The sequence below is a fragment of the Dipteris shenzhenensis genome, chromosome 32 (assembly GCF_047967505.1).
Source record: "Dipteris shenzhenensis isolate YYH24624 ecotype China chromosome 32, Dip_SZ_1.0, whole genome shotgun sequence".
Classification (NCBI taxonomy): Eukaryota; Viridiplantae; Streptophyta; class Polypodiopsida; order Gleicheniales; family Dipteridaceae; genus Dipteris; species Dipteris shenzhenensis.
The window spans coordinates 27,618,020-27,639,042 of NC_141627.1; the positions used below are offsets into that span (position 1 = coordinate 27,618,020).

Here is a 21,023-nt window from a genome sequence, read left to right on the forward strand (position 1 = left end):
CTTTCAATCTCATGAAAACAGCTTAATCGTTCAAATTCTTTTAGGGATAAACACTAAGATTGGTAGCACAATTAATGTTACATCTTTTTCTTGTTTTTCTTCTAAAATTTCGTACCTCTAATGCATGTGGCCATGCATACCTATATTTTTTAATAAGCAAAGGTATCCACACCTAGTATTGCCCCCTTATTATGTACCGGCATATAGCTAAGCTTTGGTTAACTTGTTTGTTGCCAAGACTAGTGATTTCGAGGAATGGGAAATCGCTTGGCCTAATCCCAAGTGGTTTTTCTTCTCTCTCTCTCTCTCTCTCTCTCTCTCTCTCTCTCTTTCTCTCCCTTGTGTGTGCTGAATTTGTGGGTGATTGATTCTGCTCTATGTGGTTGTTGTTTGTCTAGCCTTTGGTTTAAGCATTAACGCACTTAGGTCAAAGGCTGCATATGATTTTAAAAAATTTTGCAATGTCATTGAGAATCCGCGTTTTGAACTTTTGAAACTTTGGCCACGTGTCATTAAGATCCTTGTTGGAAAGAACCGAGAATATTCTGTGCAGGAATCGAAGAATATTCTTGTAAAAAGTAAGGATTGCATGCGCGAGTGGCGTGGAACCCGCAATTGCAACATCGGATTGCGAACAATATAATTGCAATTGTGGCTGTCGTTTAAACTGGCTACGTTTTCTGAATAGAATCACACTCCTCCGGCGTGGTGAGCAGGTAAACTTATGTGGGTGATTCTGCATTTTCGAGTTTTATGTCCTATTGCAAGGGAAGAGATGTACCAGAGTGTCACGAAGATTTCTCGTTAAATGGAAACTACCTTTTTTGTAGCAAGCCCAATCTGCTTTATGCGTTGCGCGTAAACACTTCTGGTCGATCTCTGATAGAACATAAAAATTATGTATGAGTTTTGCAATGCTGAAATACACAGGCACGATATATTCTGTTCCGTGACCCCTCGGTATCAGGGACAGTGGGAAACTTATGCATGGAAGCGTCTAGATATTGAATCTTCTTGTACTCTTGATGAGATCAGTTAACTAGTTTCTTGTATCAAGAAAATCGTTGTGATAATGATTTTTATCCTTCATGATGATTTCGCGTTTTAGCTGAGCAAAATATTGCTTTGCCTCAACTTTGGAGGACCTCTGAGCTGACGATTTGTGCAAAGATCCTATTCAGTTGAGACGGAGTCCACAATTTCTGTCATACAGCAAGATCAGGTAGTCTAGGACATGGGGTTTCCATGAGAGCAAGTGTAGTTTTGGTGGAATTTCACTCCTGTGTTTCCAAAGTCACATGTGCTAAAATGTCATCTTCTTGAGCTTTGCTCATTTCAAGACTGGCATTTAAAGTCCAGATAAAAATTCTGACTTTGATATCTGGGTTTTTTGTTTTAGTTGTTGTGACAAGTATCTGCTAGTTTCCTATCCCAATTTGTGTGTGTGTGAGAGTGAGAGTGAGAGTGAGAGAGAGAGAGAGAGAGAGAGAGAGAGAGAGAGAGAGAGAGTTTATTAGAAGTCTTTCAAAAGACTGAAGGGTCTATGAGACTGAAAGAAGGGTGGAACCTCTAATTGGGCATCATCACCCACAACAAATACAACGAGGGAAGAGAGAGAGAGAGAGAGAGAGAGAGAGAGAGAGAGAGAGAGAGAGAGAGAGACTTTATTAGAAGCCTTTCAAAAGACTGAAGGGTCTATGAGATTGAAAGAAGGGTGGAGCCTCTAATTGGGCATCATCACCCACAACGAATACAATGAGAGAAGAGAAAGAAAGAAAGAAAGAAAGAAAGTCTATTAACGCCCACTGGAGACCAAAAGGTCTATGGGACAGCAAGAAACCCTCTAGTACATCTGCTTTAGGGAGGGCACATGGCAGCTCCCAAGGATCCATTCATCAGTTTAAGTCTGTTGGTTTTGATTTAAACTCTTTGATTAGTGCTACGCCTTCACGGTAAACTGCCCATTTTCCATCCTTTCTGGCAGCCCTGACTTTAGCTCATTCAGTTGCCTTAATCTTGAGTTGAGCTTGTGTAAGCTCCTCTGCTATCCATACTTTGGTTCCCTTCAACTTGTAAGACTGTCGAAGAAGCTTGATCCGCATATCTTTTGACTTTAGAGTAAAGATTGCATGACCTCTATAGTGCAAAATAGAAGCTGGCCTGGAGTCGTCATCATCCTGCTCATCATCATTCACCCATTCAATGTTGGGTAAGCTTGCTTTGATCTTTGTCAATATTTCACTATATGTCCCCTCCTCTTTGTGCCATAATCTTCAAGGAGTCCCCCTATTCTAATCTTCAGAGCATTATCACATCTAGCTTGGTGTTCTTACAGCCTCATCAATTATTGCCTGCTTACCAGGCCCTTCTAGAATGTGAAGTTGGGCCTTTACTTCTGCCAGCTCCAGTAGTAGCTCTCTCATTGCCTGCTATAGATAAAAGATTTGATCTTGTTGCCCGAGGATGGGTCATTTTGAGCCTTCTTGTTGGTAATTCCGTGCATATGGAGAAGGTGTCATGGCTGCAAATGTAGAGTATCGAGTCCTGATGGATGTTGAAGGAGTTGAGGGAGTTGAGGGGGTTTAGCCCAACTCGGAGTTAGGGAGGACTAGGACTAGGTGCAGATGGGACGAAGGTACGGACAGGCTGTACGGTACGGGGAGAGGCTGAGCGACTGTATGGGGAGTGGCTGTACAGAGAGGCTAAGCGGTTGGTTGTAAGGAGGTCCGGACAGAGAGGCTGAGCAACTGTACGGAGGTCTGGACGGAGAGGCTGAGTGGTACGGAGGTACGGACGGAGAGGCTGAGTAGGAGAGAGAGAGAGAGAGAGAGAGAGAGAGAGAGAGAGAGGCTAGAGAGGGGTAGGGGAAGGGAGGTAGGGAGAGGGGCTAAGATAGGCGAGGAGAGAGGCTGAGGGAGGTGAGGAGAGAGAGAGAGAGAGAGAGAGAGAGAGAGAGAGAGAGATGTATTAATGTCCGTGGAAGGCCTCGCGGGCCTATGGGACAAGGTACAAAGTACACCAAAAAAGATGATCTCATACAAGCCTTAGTGGGCTGGAGCAAAGGGCGCACTAAGGCCCTTGTTGAGTGCTAAGACTGTTAAACTGAGAAACTGATAACTCTACAGAGCTCAATAGCTCGAGCAAAATCAAAATATAACCCAAAGACTAGCAACTATCTGAGAGCTGTAGCATGCTGAGAGATGAGACTCAGGCTCAGAAGCCAAGGCCCGGCACCGTGGTGGCTGGCGAAAATGTCTTGGATCTGCATCTATCGGGCTGTATCATGCTTTAGTGGCGGAGGGGGAAGTGGTCTCCTCGATCTCTAAACCTGTTGGGCTATGTTTAGAGTGACTTCTTGTCTCGGGCGGTCTCCCCTGAGGAAAGCTGTGATAGGACGGGCCTCAATAGAGTGTGCTTTGGTCACTCTCTGTGTTACAAGTGGTCTCTGCGTCCCTCTCTCAGTAATCCAGGCTGCCCACATGTCAACTATCTCCTCCACCTCCATCCCGCTGTGTCCTGGAGCTGACTCAAATGCATAGAAGTGTGTGACGTGTCGTTGTGCTCTATCAGCCTCTCTCTCCTGTGGTCTGATTGCCTCCTATTGCTCTCTAATATGTCGTAGTAGGGTTTCCCTGTGTCGGCGCATCTCAAGTAGATATAGGCCAATGCAGACCTGGTCCTGGAAGCGGATCAATCATGAGAGTGGACCGAAGCCGCTCCCCTCCTAGTAGAGGCAATGGTATCGTCCCCTAGTCTCACAATAGGCTTGGTAGGCACATAGGAAATGCTCCTATGTCTCAGTCACTCCTAGTGTGCAAAGCATACATATCTGCTGCTCCCTGTGTATGCTTGCTGCTCTCCCCGTCTCGATCCTCAATTGATGAGATGAAATGCACATTTGTCCAATGGCAATCCTCAATGCATGCGAGACTCCCCTGTCTTCGAGATACTGGGTCTGATGATGAATCCCTCCTGCGATACTCTCAGGAAGTGGTCACGGTAGAATTGGGACTTGGTGGGAAGCTCCAGGTCCCCCCCACCCCCAAGTCCGAGATGGTGTAGAGAGAGAGAGAGAGAGAGAGAGAGAGAGAGAGAGAGAGAGAGAGAGAGAGAGAGAGAGAGAGAGAGCGAGCTACAATTATTTGATGGGAATAATTGGCTATATTATTTTGCAGTTTGCTTCAGTCAGCTGCACTTTGTGGAACCTTGTCTTTAGCATCATTTCATTCAAGATGCCTGATGAAACTAGTCCAGGTATGTTGTAAGCTGGTACATTTTTGTTTTTGTTTTCGATGTAAGAAATCATGCTAGAGGCATATCATGTGAGAAACCTGGACTCGTAGTGCTGCAAGATGACTACAGTATGTGGTAGCTAGGAAGACTACATTGCATTTTAAAGCATGTGTTTTGTATTTGCTCTAAAAACTCCAAAGGTCTTATGGGCCAAGCAAAGCTAATTGAAACTAGGGTTTTACAAGGCGTTAGAGGCATTTAGTTTCAGGCTACAAAGAGGTGACCGAAGGCATTAGAGGTGTGTCAAAGGTGTTACAAGAAAATAGAGGGAGGAGGGTGATAAAAAAGTTGGAGGGGCACGGGAAAATAAATACCACCAGGCGACAATGAGAAACACATAGAACTGAAGTTTCAACATTTGATGTTGCCCGCCAATGCTTTTGGTTTATTAGGAAGCTTAAGTGTTGATAGTTTTTTTTTTGATTACGTACTACGGACAATTTTGAAATCTCAATGAACCAAAACTTGCAGTAAAATGTAGATAATACCTAGCACGTAGCACCAAAGTAGCTGCATGATGGGACGGCTGATCAGTGACTGCTCAGTACTAGACTGCAGCCAGCGGCCCAGATATGGAGCGTATCGATGTGTCCTATGGTCTCCCAAAAATTCTGCTCAAGGAGCGACTTAGAGATCCATACAACCATCCCCAGCTCACCACCCCAAGGGCCCTTGGATAGCCAAGTGAGAATTGTGAGACTAGGTCTCAACCTCGCTGCACTGCTTGGAATCTAAAAGGTAATGTGAAATGGTCTCCTGTGTGCCAGTAGTGTAGCAATGGTAGGTGCTCTCACATCTTCAGGGCCAATATGAAGCCCTTGATGGTGTGAGCTAGAAAATGTGAAAAGATAACCACAAGCGAGCCTAGAAAGCGAAAAGGATGACGTTGCATATCAGCAAATATATCAGCAAAAATCTGAGGGCCGCTGCTGCATATCAATATTCTCCACTTGGGGGATGCTTCTTGTTCGAGGATTGCCACATAAAATGCATAAATGGCATTTCTTTCTTGAGCTCTTGGGCTGATTGCCTCGCTGAAATAATTTGCATTTTTTGGGCTGTCAAACCTTGCAATACCACTGTTTTGCCTTATGTGCAAAGTGGAGCTCTAGTCATGGCATTCAAATTGATACCAAACACTCCTATGTATTTCATCAATCATGTCCTAGGTTCAATGTCAACGGGATCCATGTCTAATGCAAATAGATCTCCTGCAAAATCATAATTATGAGAGTTGGATCTGTGCATCCTGGCAACATAGCATACTCATCAATGTCACCCCTCAGTCTACGTGTCTCGGCACACTTGGCTTCCATCAATGTTTCAAAAGATATTGAGTAGAGTACAGGCTGAGCATCCCAATACTACTACTCATCTATAGGAAAGCCTTTCCGTCAATATCATTTCATGCATGGGATGGCATAGCAAAGTGGTGCTCAACAAAAAAGCATGTAACCATGACTCTTTTTCTACTGCCACATTTTTGGAACATTATTATTATTCTCCATTTATTTTCTTGGAATCTCATCTTTACTAATCACACGCGTGTATTACTGTATGTGAGTTCTGGTTGCAGGACTCCATGTCCTGGCTGGCTATCATGTGCACGTGCTCATTTGCAATTCAGAGTACTCTTTCATGGCTGATCACCATGCATGCTATCTTCAGTATAGCTTTTGTCACCTTCGTGTGACTCCATCAGATATCAAAGTTCTTGTCACCTTTAGTGTGACCAGTCACCTTCAGCATGGCTTTATCACCTTCAGTGTGATCTACCATCTTCACCATGGTTTATTGTTGCCGTCCATAGGGTACTATGCACCATCTTCAGTATGGTGATGGATCTCTAGTATCCATGATAGACAAGATGTTGAAAGCTAGTGCATGGGGTGGATTTCACGTATGTGAAGTTGCGAGTCGAAATGACTATCCTACCAGATCACCCTCCACCTAATATTAATTTATCAACATGCAGTACAAGACTGATGACGCTTCGCACATCCATAAGGGTTTTCCATATATGGCCTTGAGGGTAGGCCATAGACTAATTAATGTTGTGCATGGGCAGAGTGGTTTAGAATAAAATCAGATTTATTAAATTATGAAAAGTACTTTGCTTCCCGCTCAAGCCACCTAGGTGCCTAGCTTCTTCCTCAAGCTAATAGGGCGCCTAATTTATCCTGCTTCTCTCCCAAGCCTCTTGTCTATTTTTAGCCTTGCTTTTTCCACTAGCTCTCCTATAAATTAACGGCCAGTCTTGCAACCGGCCTTTGATAGATTAAAGGGCAGTAAACTAACAAGTAACTACTCAACACTGTTACAAAAACAATTCAGCAAAAGTATTACCAGAAGACTGGGTACTAGAGTGCCCTTCCACCAAGACAGACACAGATTGGCCCCAAACCTTGGTGCCCCTTTCAGTATTTGTTTATTTAAGTGAGGCCCAAAATCACAGGCTACATAAAGGTTACAATCTCTCTTACATATGGGGCATTCCACATCCTAGTGGGCATCCACGTACCCTGCATAGCCTTTACTGTTCATTACTCTCACCACTCCTAGCAATGGGTCTTTATCCCTAATTCAAGAAGCTTGCACACAGCCTGGAACTGCTACTAGTAACCACACTTGGCCACACAGTTCCCCATAGCTGTTCCTAGTGCCTAATTAGCCATCTATCTGCTCAAAGCAGAAAAAGAAGCATACAGGAGCTCTCTCCACTGTCCAGGACTGCCATGACCAATAGTCTCTCACCCTATGGGTCGCACATGTCCCGATACATCAATGTGTTTCCCATAAGAGAACTGGCATCACAACATAGCAAACACTATGGCAGTCACACCTGTACCATCCCTCTTGAGGTTCCAATCTCATGCATGGACTCCCGTGTACCAACGATGTGCCATCTGCCTAGCAACCACTGCCTTCGTGTGACCTATCTCCTAGGGAAAAGCATAGCATAATCACTACTGAAATTGTCCTCCATCAAGCATAGCAAAAGAGCATCCATTTCAGTCCCAAAAGGCTTACATTCAGCCTAGGATTGTTTCTAGCGGCCAAGACTTGGTCACACAATCCCCTGCAAAAGCCACAAGTGCCCACTTGTACATCCACCTGCTCACTCTGTGGGATTCCTTGCATAGTATAGGCCTTCAAAAAACAGCTCACAAAAAGAGCAAGGCACCGTGCATGCTTAGAGCGCTCTCCAAGGAAGCTCACAACAACTTTTTGAGACCACAGCCGGAGCCCAAATGCTGAGCTCAAGCTCCAAAAATGATGACCTTGACCAGCCCAGGAGCACGTATGGACAGGTTGTGCTCCAAAGCATCAATCAACAGCAGCCTGTGAATGCACGTACAGACCTCCTTGCAGCCTTGGTCAGCTCGTGGTCACACGTATGGACCCATCCCAACAGCTTGTAGGCATCGTACAACTTGTAATCAAGAGCGCCAGCCTGCTGTACACAATCCTTGACTAAGCACTCCTCAGCTCTCCTAACAACCATACATAGTATTTATGTCAGCCGTATGATCGCTTCTACCTGGCTCTCGTGGTTCTACGCCAACCAGCATGTGTGCCCATGAACCGCCGACCGCAACCAGTCCTTGCACCTCATGGTCAATGCTTGCTCTCAAGCGCCAACCTCGACCAACCCTTGATCGCCAATAGGCACACCACCGTGACCTTCATTCAACCTTAGGTGATCGACCCGTGACCAGCTAGGAGCCTTCCATGGACTTCTTTCGAAAAGGATTTGCATGGGCATGCCATGTGGCAACCCAGGCCTTGGTTTGCCCCCAAGGGCTTTAATTTGCCCCTAGGCCCTAGTTGGTCAACACCAATGACCAACTTAAGGTTCATTTGCCCCTTGCCCCCTCTAGTGGGACCAAACCAATGGCAAACTTGTGTCATAAGGGTATTTTGCCCCCTCTTTGGACCTGAAAACAAATTCACACCCAAGGCACCAATCCCTAGGGGGGAAAAACTAGCACACCGACATCCCAAGGCCCTGAGCCCTAGTTTTCGACGGTCCTACCCACATGTAAGTCACCGTCGTGACATAAATTTGAAACATGGCAAGTGACCTCGATTGCATTTGTATATTAGAAGGATATGCAGTAATTGAATGTATATACCATCATGAAAGCATGTATTACCATTTGAGATAGTATATATGATTGTTCAGAACCTAGGATAGCAATCCATATAAATTGCAAAAACCAACTCATAGTGACTAGTACACTGATCATAGAAGTCCCAAGGCAGATATACTGTTAGCGAGTAGTACCTTGGGTGAAACATACAATGTCACCAAGTGACTTCTAGATATTTGATCCTGTCTGTAACCAAGAGATAGAGGCTCTCTCTTGAGCATCAGGCCATGCTCCAGCAAACCTAGGCTCTGCTGAGCTTGAAGGAGCCACAACGTATTTGCCAGATCACCCTCTTCTAGCCACTTCGTATACAATGGTGAATGATTCCAAAACTTCACCAGAGAAACTTTACCTCTGACTTTCCTTCCCTTATGTGCCAATACTTGCTCCGAAACTAAGATATCATCAAGCTCCTCATCCTCTGGCTACACACAGAAGGCATAACTTCTGGCACATATCCCCAGAAAGGCTTGAGAAGATTCACATTTCAAGCATTATGAACCCTCCAAGGAGCTAGTAGCTTCAAGGAGTAAGCTGCATCACTGATCTGCTAACATACGATGCAGATTCCTTACAAAAGCATCCATCCCTTGTCACAAAGCTAGCCAAAGAAAGTCTCTACTGCTCTCAGCATCAGTACATCGATGCCTTGCACACTAGGCTTAACTGCTTGTAACACCAGAGACGACCATGCATCTGAAGGATTCCATCTCTGAGTATAATGCATGCTGCTGTCCATCACACAACTGATCACAGTGTCTACCATCCTTTGCATACTAGTCCTTCATGGCATCCAACTCAGGACTCAATGCATATGCTTCTCAGACAACCTAGTGTGAGTGAGGAAAAGTCTGATGATCTGTCTGCACAGTGAAATCAGCCCCTAGCAAGTAATGCTTCACAGAGAAAGAGCAAGAGCCATAGCCAACAACTCTTTCTCATATACTTGCACATTTCTTTCAGCATCCTGCAACATTCTACTCTCGTATGCAACAACCCGAGGCAACAACCCGTACATTCTGCATGAGGATTGTACCAAGGCTGTCCCACATACATCACATTGAACAACATAAGCCTGACCAACATTGCCATTACTGATAGCAGGGTTTGCTATACCAGCCCCAGTACCTTGCATACCAAGCATGCCTATAGGAGCTCCCATAGTTGCCATGCATTCCATTTTGCATTCGTGGCTGCATGTCAGTGCTTCCATTCATAACTCTCTGCATTCCAGACTTCATACCCCCAAGCATAATCCCTTGCATACCTTGTATTCCAGGCTGAAAACCAACTGGGTGATTTCCAAGCATTCCTTGGCCATTCCCAACTTGTGGTGCGATTGCCTGAAACACTAAACCACCACCAAAATATCCTGGATGCATTGTGGGGTGTGGAATGACTTGATGTCCCTGATTTGCATGCTGAAAACCATTGCCTTGGCCATGCAAATCAACACTAGGACTATGAATAAACTATTGCAACGGAGCACCCTGCCCATTTGGCATAATTGTTGGCTGTCCATTCAATGGCATAGGCCCATATGGCTGCCTATCAGCATTCTGATCATTTTCAACAGAATCTCCCTCAAACAAAGATTGCCCATCCCGGGAGGACTCCTGCCTGCTATCCCAATCCTCGTCATTGTGTGACATACTTGCTGAATTCTCCTTGCTGCAATTCAATTACAGAGAGCAATACTTGCACCAGACACAACCACAGGCTCACCTCTTTAAAGAAGATGGTGATGTCTCCTCACCAAAGCAACCACGGACTCACCCCCTTGAGGAAGTTGGTGATATCCCGGCAATGGAACCATGCAACAGGCCCTCAATAAATTTAAGGGCAGTAAAACTAACAAGTAACCAGTCAACAACAAAAACAATTCAGCAAAAGTATTACCAGCAGACTGGAAGCTAGAATGCCCCTGCACCAAGACAAAGACATAGATTGGCCCCAAACCTTAGCGCCCCTTTCCGTACTTCTTTATTTAAGCGAGAGGCCTAAATCTCAGGCTACATAAAGGTTACAATCTCTCTTATATCTGGGGCATCCCACATCCTAGTGGGCATCCACATACCATGCATAGCCTTTACTATTCATTACTCCCACCAATCCTGACAGTAGGTCTTCATCCCTAATCCAAGAAGCTTGCACACAGCCTTGAACCGTTACTAGTAACCACACTTGGCCACACAGTTCCCCATAGCTGTTACCAGTGCCTAATTAGCCATCTATCTGCTCAAAGCAAAAAAGGAAGCATACAGGAGCTCTCTCCACTGTCCAGGACTGCCATGACCAATAGTCTCTCACCCTATGGGTCGCACAATATCCCAATACATCAACATGTTTCCCATAAGAGAACTGGCATCACAACATAGAAAACACTATGGTAGTCACACCTGTCCATCCTTCTCGAGGTTCCAGGGACACTTTCCATCTCACGCATGGATTCTTGTGTACCAACGATGTGCCATCTGCCTAGCAACCACTGCCTTTGTGTGACCTATCTTCTAGGGAAAACCATAGCATAATCACTACTGAAATTGTCCTCCATCAAGCATAGCAAAAGAGCATCCATTTCAGTCCCAAAAGGCTTACATTCAGCCTAGGATTGTTTCTAGCAGCCAAGACTGGGTCACACAATCCCCTGCAAAAGCCACAAGTGCCCACTTGTACATCCACCTACTCACTCTGTGGGATTCCTTGCATAGTATAGGCCTTCCAAAAACAGCTCACTAAAAGAGCAAGGCACCTTGCGTGCTTAGAGCGCTCTCCAAGGAAGCTCACAACAGCTCTTTGAGACCAGCCTGAGCCCAAATGCTCAGCTCAAGCTCCAAAAATGATGACCTTGACCAGCCCAAGAGCACGTATGGACAGGTTGTGCTCCAAAGCATCAATCAACAACAGGCCGTGAATGCATGTACAGACCTCCTTGCAGCCTCAGTCAGCTCGTGGTCACATGTACGGATGCATCCCAACAGCTTGTAGGCACCATACAACTTGTAATCAAGAGCGCCAACATATTGTACGCAATTCTTGGCTAAGCACTCCTCAGCTCTCCTAACAGCCATACGTAGTACTTATGTCAGCCGTATGATCACTTCTACCTGGCTCTTGTGGTTGTACGCCAACCATCATGTGTGCCAATGAACCGACCCCAACCAATCCTTGCACCTCATGGTCAATGCTTGCTCTCAAGCGCCAACCTTGACCAGCCCTTGATCGCCAATATGCACACCACCGTGACCTTCATTCAACCTTAGTTGATCGACCTGGCACTACCTACAGCCCGAGCGCCGTGCAGTTCCGTACACAAGCCTTGGGCGCCCGTGAGCATTCCGTATGTCTGTACACAGTCTGTGCATAAGCATTTCCTGGCTCTCCGTACGGTAAGCCTCTTCCAAGCCTCTGAGCTCACCCAATCCAAAAATCGGTGCCTAGTAGCCTTTTCTATGCCTTTTCGTCGTCGACCAGCCAGGAGACTTCCATGGACTTTCTTTCCAAAAGGATCTGCATGGGCATGCCACGTGGCAACCCATGCCTTGGTTTGCCCCTAGGCCCTAGTTGGTCAACACCAATGGCCAACTTAAGGTTCATTTTCCCCTTGCTCCCTCTAGGGGGATCAAACCAATCGCAAACTTGTGTCGTGAGGGTATTTTGCCCCCTCTTTGGACTTAAAAACAAATTCACCCCAAGGCACCAATCCGTAGGGGGAAAACTAGCACACCCACATCCCAAAGCCTTGCGTCCTAGTTTTCTAGGGTCCTGCTCACATGTAAGTACAAAACTCACGCCCTCGTGACAAGTCTTCTTCCGGGATTCATTTAGAGCTTGAGCTCCTACTCCTCCCTAGCCTTGCACGTGCGGTCCATCGCCTATCTCTCAGCCTGCTACTGCTGGGCATCCATTGGCCGCCTCTCTTGCTTCCCTTCTACTGTTCATCGCCTGTCTCTCAGCGTGTTCCTGCTGCCCTTACATCACTCCTCTTTTTGCTGCACATCGCCTATTCCTCGTGCCTCTCTTGCTGCAATTTATCATCTACTTTCGCAATCTATCACCTATTCTACTGCCCATCAAATCAGCCTTGAATCAGGCCATAATATGCATTTGCAGGATGTCATATTGCTGCAAATCTGATCGCCATATTTCTGTCTACCTTGCTGCGTTTGGGTGCAACCAAATTGATGCACTGTCTTGCCAAACTACTTCCTTATTTTTAGATTTAGTTTTTCTTCTGAGAGTGCCTAGAAAGCTTTCAAATTTCAATCCTAATCTCTCTCCTTCGATCAAGGTTCAAGAGAAAGATTGGAGCTACAATCGTGGCCCTTGTCACCTAGGTTCAACTAGGGGCTGCGAGTGGTTACTTTCTTGGAAATTCCAAAAATATAGTTGTATTTGAGTCTAGTCTCCTAAAAGAATCATTATTTTGGTCTAGGGCTTGTAGTCAAAAGTCCTCAAGGTTTGGTCCAAAAATCTGTATCAAATTTTGATTGGACTCAGCATCACGAATATTAAATACAATTGAGCATACCCAGTTGGGGGGTGAACCTATTCACACCCACTTGGGTGTGTCGGTGTCTCTTCTTTCTTTCTTATTTTTCTTTTTGTCATATGAGATATATGGATATGTGTGTGTGAACAGTTTTTTTATTTGAAAATCGTGGAAATTCTAAAATTCTAAGTTTATTAAGTTATTCTTTCGCATAAGCACGACTCTAACAAAGCAGCTCTAGGAGTATGGAGTGGAACATCCCCATTGGGCTGAACCTTATGTGTGTTATGGGTATGCCACCAAGCAGAGTAGTACCACCTAGATGAAAAGGAAACTCATAACCAGTTCCATCTAGAGTTTGTCATTGACTCATGTGCTTCACTTGTCCTTCGTGAGTCACATCAAGGTTCTCAAATTTTTTGGTACAACGTTAGGCTAACCTCCTCACTTTGCATCAGGATGCCCATAAGACCTTGCATAAGGCATTTGCTGCTTGATATTGTTAGGTACTTGGGAAATTGGGCTGTTACAACCTTTCTGTTTGTGCCACTCAATCATGTTGGGCCTCTTCTTAGCCTCCAATGCAGTCCTGTATATGCTCTGCCTGTAGCCTGCTTGTACCTGTTAGGATACTTGGGCTCGAATACCTCCATGAGATTGGCAGCTTGCTCAACTCTATGGGCTCATTAGCCCTCACATTGGAGGCTAGGGAGGGATTGAAGCCCTGAATAAAAAGGAGGGGGCATTGGAGGCTAGGGACGGATGCAACTCCCAAATGAAACACAACAACTTTCCCCTCTTAGGTATGCCATGTTCAAAGAGGGAAAGCATCCAAGTACTCTTAACCGAGCTGGAACCGAGCCAGTTTGTGATACTGAATAAGAATCAGCCAATTGTTACTCCAGTACTAGCATCAGCCCCTTAAACTGTGCCCATGTGGTGGGTCTTTGTGGAGAGTCCCTCATGTACCTCCACCATGTGTGAGCACAGCCTTGCAAATGGATCTATACGAATATGATGTGCTTCTCATCCTACTTGGCTTAGAAGCGGGCGTACTCTTCCATTGTCGTGAGCCATTCCTCCAGCTCAATGGGGTGCATGTGTCACCCGTAAACTTATGCACTGTGAGCTTATCCTTGACATCTTTCAGAATCCACCCTCGAACATGCAGACATCATCATGCGTTAATTTCACATAATGATGGAATGGCATATTGTCATTGATGTGCAGAGGTAAGGCACGGTATGAGCGTAAAGCCTTGGACATCATATCATCAATAGTTGGCTGCTGTCCAACACGCTGCTGAAATGTGGAGCCTCCAATTTGATGCATGGGATGCTGTCCTGGACCAACACCTTGCTGAAATCTGGGGGCTTTGGTTACATGCACGGGTTGTGTGTGGTTGTATGTTCTCATTGGTGGCATAGTAGGACCATGAACTCCCGGCTATACACTCCTGCCAAATCCATCTTGATGTGCAGGTTGTGTACGAAAATACTGAGAGAAGGATTGACCTCTCTTCCCCTCATCTCCAAGCATACTGGCTGGTGTGGTAACAGGACGTGCATTCATTAGATGTTACACCAATGGGTTGGCCCAAAATAGATGGTTCCGCATGCAAGGGTGCAAAGATTGTAAACTAGATAGTGGCCTCATTCGACTGGAAAGTACTCAGACGTATAGAGAATGCTATACCGAGTCATGAAAGGTGGTTGTGAAAGCCCTTTAACATTTCTGGTTTTTAATATTAAAACCTTGGAACACCTATCTATGAGTGTTAGGACATGCAGGACTAGTAGGCCACTTAGCACTATTACTACTACTTGCAAAAAAAAAAAAAAAAAGACAAATAAGACACCTCCACCTAACCTAATCTAACATGACTTGAGTTAACCTTGGGTAATCTAACCCAATCTGAGTTAGGTCTAATCCTAGCTATGTTGACATTAACATAACTGAGTTGTCTAATCTAACCCAAGTGACTAACCCTAGGACCTAGGTTGGACCTTAGTAATAAGTAGGTGGTGGTGAAACAATTTGATGGCAGGTGAAACAAGAAAAAAAACAAATCTCACTTCACTATCCAAAACATCGTGAGTGATGGCCACAGATTATCCTTCCAGCCAACATCTATGAAAAAGAATGGCGACAATCTCACTTCATTCTCGTTCGATGTTGTCTCATGTGGAGCGTCATCTCCCTAGATGGATTTAGATGCGACATGTCCGATAATTTACCCCTTCTTGGGAAAACATTTAATTCCTTGCATTTCACACTTAGGTGCACCTAGGCTTTGGCCTTAGATCCATCTAGTCGCACCATTCACCCCACCGACGACCTTGGCATTAAACCTAATGACCATATACATGAAGCAGACACAAATGCAATACAGATGTACATCATAATGCTGAATGACTCTTTTGAGGTCATGCTATCTTGACTTGAGCATAACACTCCTTCCCTCTTCAGGCATCAATGTTCTCGATGATCAAATTTGAAAATGCTCTACGCATTTGGTACACGGATTCCCAAGTAGCCTTAGATAGAGGTAAACCATACCATGCAACCAACACTGTGGGTATCTTTTGATGTGCTTGCATTATTTCTCGGTCAAAGAATCTTGTTGATTTGTGCCTTGCATTATCCTATATCTCCTGAAACATAAACAACGCCCTTGATTAGTGAGTCACCTGGGTGCAAAAGCGTTTTTAACAAGAAACATGAAACAATAGGTGCACCTTATGACTTTGTGGTAATTGTGATCCATAGGCCACCTCGCCTATCCTTTTTAGAATTAACCATGGCCCACAATATCGAGGTGTAACTTAGCACACTCTCCTACAGTCAAAGACTTGGAGTGTGAAGGCATATTGAGAGAAAAAAATTCTCTTTCATTAAACTATCTAAAACATCTATTTTCATCCTCATACGTCTTAGCTCTATCCATAGCTTGACAGACGTTTGCTCTTGCGAGTGCTAGGATCTCCCGCATCTAAATAACATAGTCGCGGCACAAGGCACTTTCTCCACCGTAGTTGGATTTGACCCATAGTTCAACTCGAGCGGACCTGTTCATGTAGAGGAATATTTTCTATCATCATAGGCAAACTCCAACAATGGCAACCACTTGTTTCATGTACGTCGCCTCAGTGATACATATGCTCTTAGCATATATTCTAAAATTTGGTTGACTCTCTTCGTCTGGCCATTTGTTTCATGGTGATCCCCACTTCTCATTCCCAACTCGGTCCTTAGTGTCTCAAACACTGTAGTCCAAAAGTGACTGGCAAATCTAGCATTCCTATGTGACTCTATGGATCATGGTAATCCATGCAGACAAAAGAAATGATTAATAAACAAATTCGCTACTTGCAGGACACTTGACTCCCTAGTTGGGATGAAGTGAGCCATCTTGGTAAGACGGTCAACACCACAAGGATAGAATCATATCCACGTTCTATCATAGGCGAATTAACAATAAAGTTCATGTAAATGCTCTCCTATTTACTTGATGGTATCTCCAAGGGCTGCAAAAGGTCTGGTTGCTTCATCTGCCCTACTTTGCTCACTTGACACAAGAAACATTGTGTTGTATGTTCATGAATATGCTTTCTAATCTTTGGCCAAAAGAAATCTCGTTTCATGAGACTCTTGGAAGCCCCACATGCGGGCTATCATGGCACTGTCAAACGACCCTCTGCCTGAAATCATCCTGACTAGGTATAACTACCTTGTCACTATGTTTTAGCATATTATCTTCTATGGTATATCTTGCATAAGTTTGGCCTTTTCTAGATGCCAGGTCATCTACTACCCGGTTTAATCACAATAGCCTAGGCCAAAGGCTCAGGACGAACCCGTCTACTTTTTGAGTTTCCCTTATTGGCAGCCCTTGTTGGGGACTAGACCTATTAGAGACAGATTGGACTCGAGTCGAGAGGCATCAGGTTCTCATGCTTTCATGCATGATCCGTGGTAAGCCTTCGGTCCCGCATCAGATAGTCCTATTGAGTTTGGAACATCCCTGCTACTACAGCCTAATGCAACATTTGAGCTTATCATGTATCTCTATCGCTCTAGGGAGTATGCATGTCGCAGTACGAGGCGACATAGGCTACCATGGTTGGCCTTATCCTCATCCATGGCTTTGGCAGTTGAGGGTGAGTAGAGGTGGTGGTGTGCACATGTAAATGGTTTGAGAGCCTGGGGCTCCACATAGACAGATTACCCCCTTTCAATACATCATTGAGGCCCCCTCCGTCCTTCTCACGAATCATGACGTGAACCAAGTTATTTGAGAGGATCTCTTACATATACACATATCTAGGACCTGGTTGGCACCCTGTGAGCTTACTGTGAAGCTCAGCTTAACATAGACCATTGCTTGCGGATCTTAGTAGAGGGCTTCATTGATTAATCCGGATACACACGGATCCATCTCCCCTATTGCTTGAGGATATCGGTCGGGCAATTTTGAGGTTCGTCACACGGACTCCGCATTGAGAGTGGGCGGATAGAGCATTTGCACTTTATGTGGCTATAGGGAGATCGAGTCAGAGCTTTTTGCTTTTAGAGCCTTGTATACTATGTGATCAAGTGTCCATGTCATGTCTCTTTAGGGACCGAAGCTAGGTGATCACATCCACTCAAGTCATCCACATCCACGTAAAACTCTAAACCATATAGGCAATGTCTCCATGCTTCTTGTTCGGGAGATGGCCAATTACGTTGAGAGGGAGAAAGCTTCTTGCTTTCAAAGGCGACTGGCCTTCCCTCTTGGAGAAGAACCTCTCCTAACGCAATGCCACTTGCATCGATTTCTAGGAAAAATGGATTCTGGGGATCAACAATTGTTAACAACAGACCAGAGGCCACTGCCTTCTTTACAGTGTTAAAACTCTCTTGTTGACTCTATTCCCAAACACATTAACATTGTCAGTATTTAGCTTTTGGCTAAGCGTGTACATCTTATACATATAAACTTATAATATGGGGACTATATGCACAATCGATTGCAAGAGCTTCCTTCTCTCAATCATCATAATTTATAGAGAATTTAAAGCATTTACTGAGCTGATTTCTCTTCATCACAACTTTTCATACTTCTTGTCAACAGTAGTGGTGTACATGCCACCACATAGTTTATCACTATGTGGCGGCATGTCCTAGCATGACCTCATGTGAATGCCACTGCAAATTATTGGCCATGCACTGCTATTTGGTATGCTTTTAGATCCAGCTTGTAAGATTCGTAACCGTGAATTTTTCATCCACGACAGCAGTACATTACAGTGAATGATAGAGTAAACAGTGAATGATAGAGTATCTCCTCAAGGTAGAGCTGAAGATGCTCATTATACAAGGATGTGTGTTGCTGCTTGCTAGAATATATGACTCTCTACAGATATTGTACAGTGATCTTGTGCCAATGATATTATACATCTGGCCAAGGTCTGGCATCGTAAGCTACTAAAGGCTATCAATATTAGAAGTAAATATGGTGGACAATGGTGTCTACAGGGCAGCTGTCTTCATATATAGTTATTGAGCTGAAAGTGCCCATAGAGCAACAAGTACGAGCTCTAGATACTCTTCTTGTAGGGTGCTTCAGCCAAAGGTGCCCATATAGCAACAAACCTGGGCACTTAAAACCGTGTCTAGGACTCTATAAAGATATCTTGTAATGAGCTAGAATATTTAGTCAAAGATGCTATAATCTACAATATTCTTATGGTTAAGAGTAGCAATGATCAATTATCAGGTACGCTCAAGAAGTTTTCTTGAAGCTTGTGCAAGAAAACCATAGGTATCGTTTACTGTACTTAGAACCTTCATCCATCTGTAGGAAAAGCATTCCGATGCATCTTTCCTAAAACACATACATGTCTTGGTGGCATCTCCACATGAGGCATGGCTTGCACCATCTAATGGCAGCATTTGCAGGCATTCTAAGGTTTATCTGTATATGGAACACGATGTGTGATTGCTTGCCCTTTCTTCTGCCTTCCATCACACTCTCTGCTACATTAGCTATGAATTCAAGAAGAAAATGAATTCCTTGAAGTCTGTTGAATTCTCTTAAACACAAGATTGTGGTAATGAAAGCTGTTATTGATTTCAAAGCACAGATGCTATCTTAGCTATGTCTTGAGAAAGGATAAATCAATGGCAGTTCATTTTATATTGCTAATTTCTTGGCATGCTTGAATTTTGAAGCCCATTTCTTGTTGTTATCAGTGTGCTGCATCATTGGCATAACTTAATGTATGCATGTTTCAGCTCAGCTGGATCAATTTTTATCAGTGGCAATAGATGCTGCCAAGCAAGCTGGCAAGGTAAAGTGGCTGCTATGTTTTAAAGAGTCTATCTATCTATAGACTATGAAGCATTGTATATGTCCTCTTATTATTTGATCAATGCTTTTCCGAAATCTAGGTGATTTTGGACAATTTTCATGGAGTGAAGACAGTTGAGCACAAGGGACAGGTAAAACATTATCATTGATCCCCTTTTCTTTTATTAGTATGAATGCTCTCCCTCTCTCCCCCTCATGCCCCTTCGTTTGCTGCTCTTTTGTAGCTTTCAAATGTTATAAAAGAAGATTCTTGTAAGGGGTTATGTGAAAGCAATGTGATGCCAACAGGGTGGCTGCACAAACCGTAAGCATGGGATTTCTGGGAGGCAGTCTTGACTTGTACAGCCATTTGACATTTCATATAGCATAGTAAAGAAATGTACTCAGTTGCCTTTGGAAGGTTTCAACGTATCACTGGCTCTGACTCTCTCACATTTTATCTTAAGGGTGAGTACAAGTTACAAATAATGTAATGAGTCTTTACTTGAAGGAGATAGTGGTCAGAGATACAAGCTTCTAACTCTATGATGAGTGAGAAGCAGGGGTCAATTGCTTTTTTCTTTTGAGGATTTTGAGGGAATAAAATTCAAATTTATTCAGTACATTCATCAGAGACTGGATAGGGGTGATGAGATACCGGAAATTCTGTCATAAAGTACATCATATCATAACATACAGCTACATTCAAAGTCTAAGGTAGGTATTGATTTGCCAACGACATATCCCATAAAGAGGAAGAGAGAAATACTACAATGAATGGTCTTTTAAACCTCATAAGTGGTCTCTTAGGAAGCATGGGATGGTTATTAAGGTTACAAATTACAATTACACTGAGTGATGTATTTATGAAATGGGTGAATTCCTTTTGAAAGGTAAAAGCTAGTTTCAGCTAGCAAGGTGCATATGGATTATGCACGCTGACTCCTGACTTCTTTGAAAAGGGCCATTTTCATGTCATTATTACTTTCCAAGCTTCTTTGGCCAGATTGCAGGCAAGGGGGACTGGTCTGGCAAAGGAAAATTTAGTATTCTGACATCACAATTGAATCTCTCATATGTATTCTACATCACAGAGAGAGCCTCTTCTTGACGTGTTCTCTTCTCAGCATCAGTAAGATAATATATTTTTTGAATCATCCAAGCTGTGTGTGCATCCTTCTCATGCCAGGGTAATAATATATTTTAACTCATCCAAAAAGAGTACAAATCTGGCAAAGCAGATTGGAATCTTCCTTTGAGAAGAAAAGGGACCACCCCATGAGTCATTAATACTGCCTATGACCCGGCAAAACAGGTAGTCCCTCAAGGGACATAAAACTCCAATCTTAATGCTGCTTCACAGGTTGAGTTGATCAAAACTAACCTAGCATAGGTACATAATAGTTCTGATCAATTTAATACAAGATCTATGTGTGTGAGAATTTTTAGAGGAAACTTTGCTAGCTTTTGTCTCTCAAAAGCGCCATGTACAGTTTTCTCATTCCCCATCTCATCCAAAGGGGTACAAACCCTGGAGAACAGGTCAAAATCTTTTTTGGGAAAATACTGGGAAGTAAGTGGATGACTCCATGGCAAATAAGAGATGCAGAGAGGTTAGCTAATGCAATTTTGTCAACTGGAGATAGAGGGAGAGCTTTGGAGGTCAAATCGCACATGTGGGAGGAGTAGGAGACGAGCAAGAAGAAATTGCAAATAGCAGGAGTGGGTAGCAAGAGTAGTATATTGACAA

The 21,023-nt window shown here is 44.1% G+C and overlaps 1 protein-coding gene across 1 annotated transcript in view; it reads left to right on the plus strand.

Moving 5' to 3' along the window:
* Nucleotides 1-590: 590 nt before the first annotated feature.
* The window catches only part of VTC4 (Inositol monophosphatase family protein), a 63,741-nt gene continuing 43,308 nt past the window's right edge, over nucleotides 591-21,023 (plus strand). The window contains exons 1-4 of the mRNA XM_087370688.1: nucleotides 591-716; nucleotides 4,176-4,254; nucleotides 19,219-19,274; nucleotides 19,375-19,425. Coding sequence (XP_087226814.1) covers nucleotides 4,233-4,254; nucleotides 19,219-19,274; nucleotides 19,375-19,425 — 129 coding nt within the window. The 5' untranslated portion in view covers nucleotides 591-716; nucleotides 4,176-4,232. The remainder of the gene's footprint in view (nucleotides 717-4,175; nucleotides 4,255-19,218; nucleotides 19,275-19,374; nucleotides 19,426-21,023) is intronic.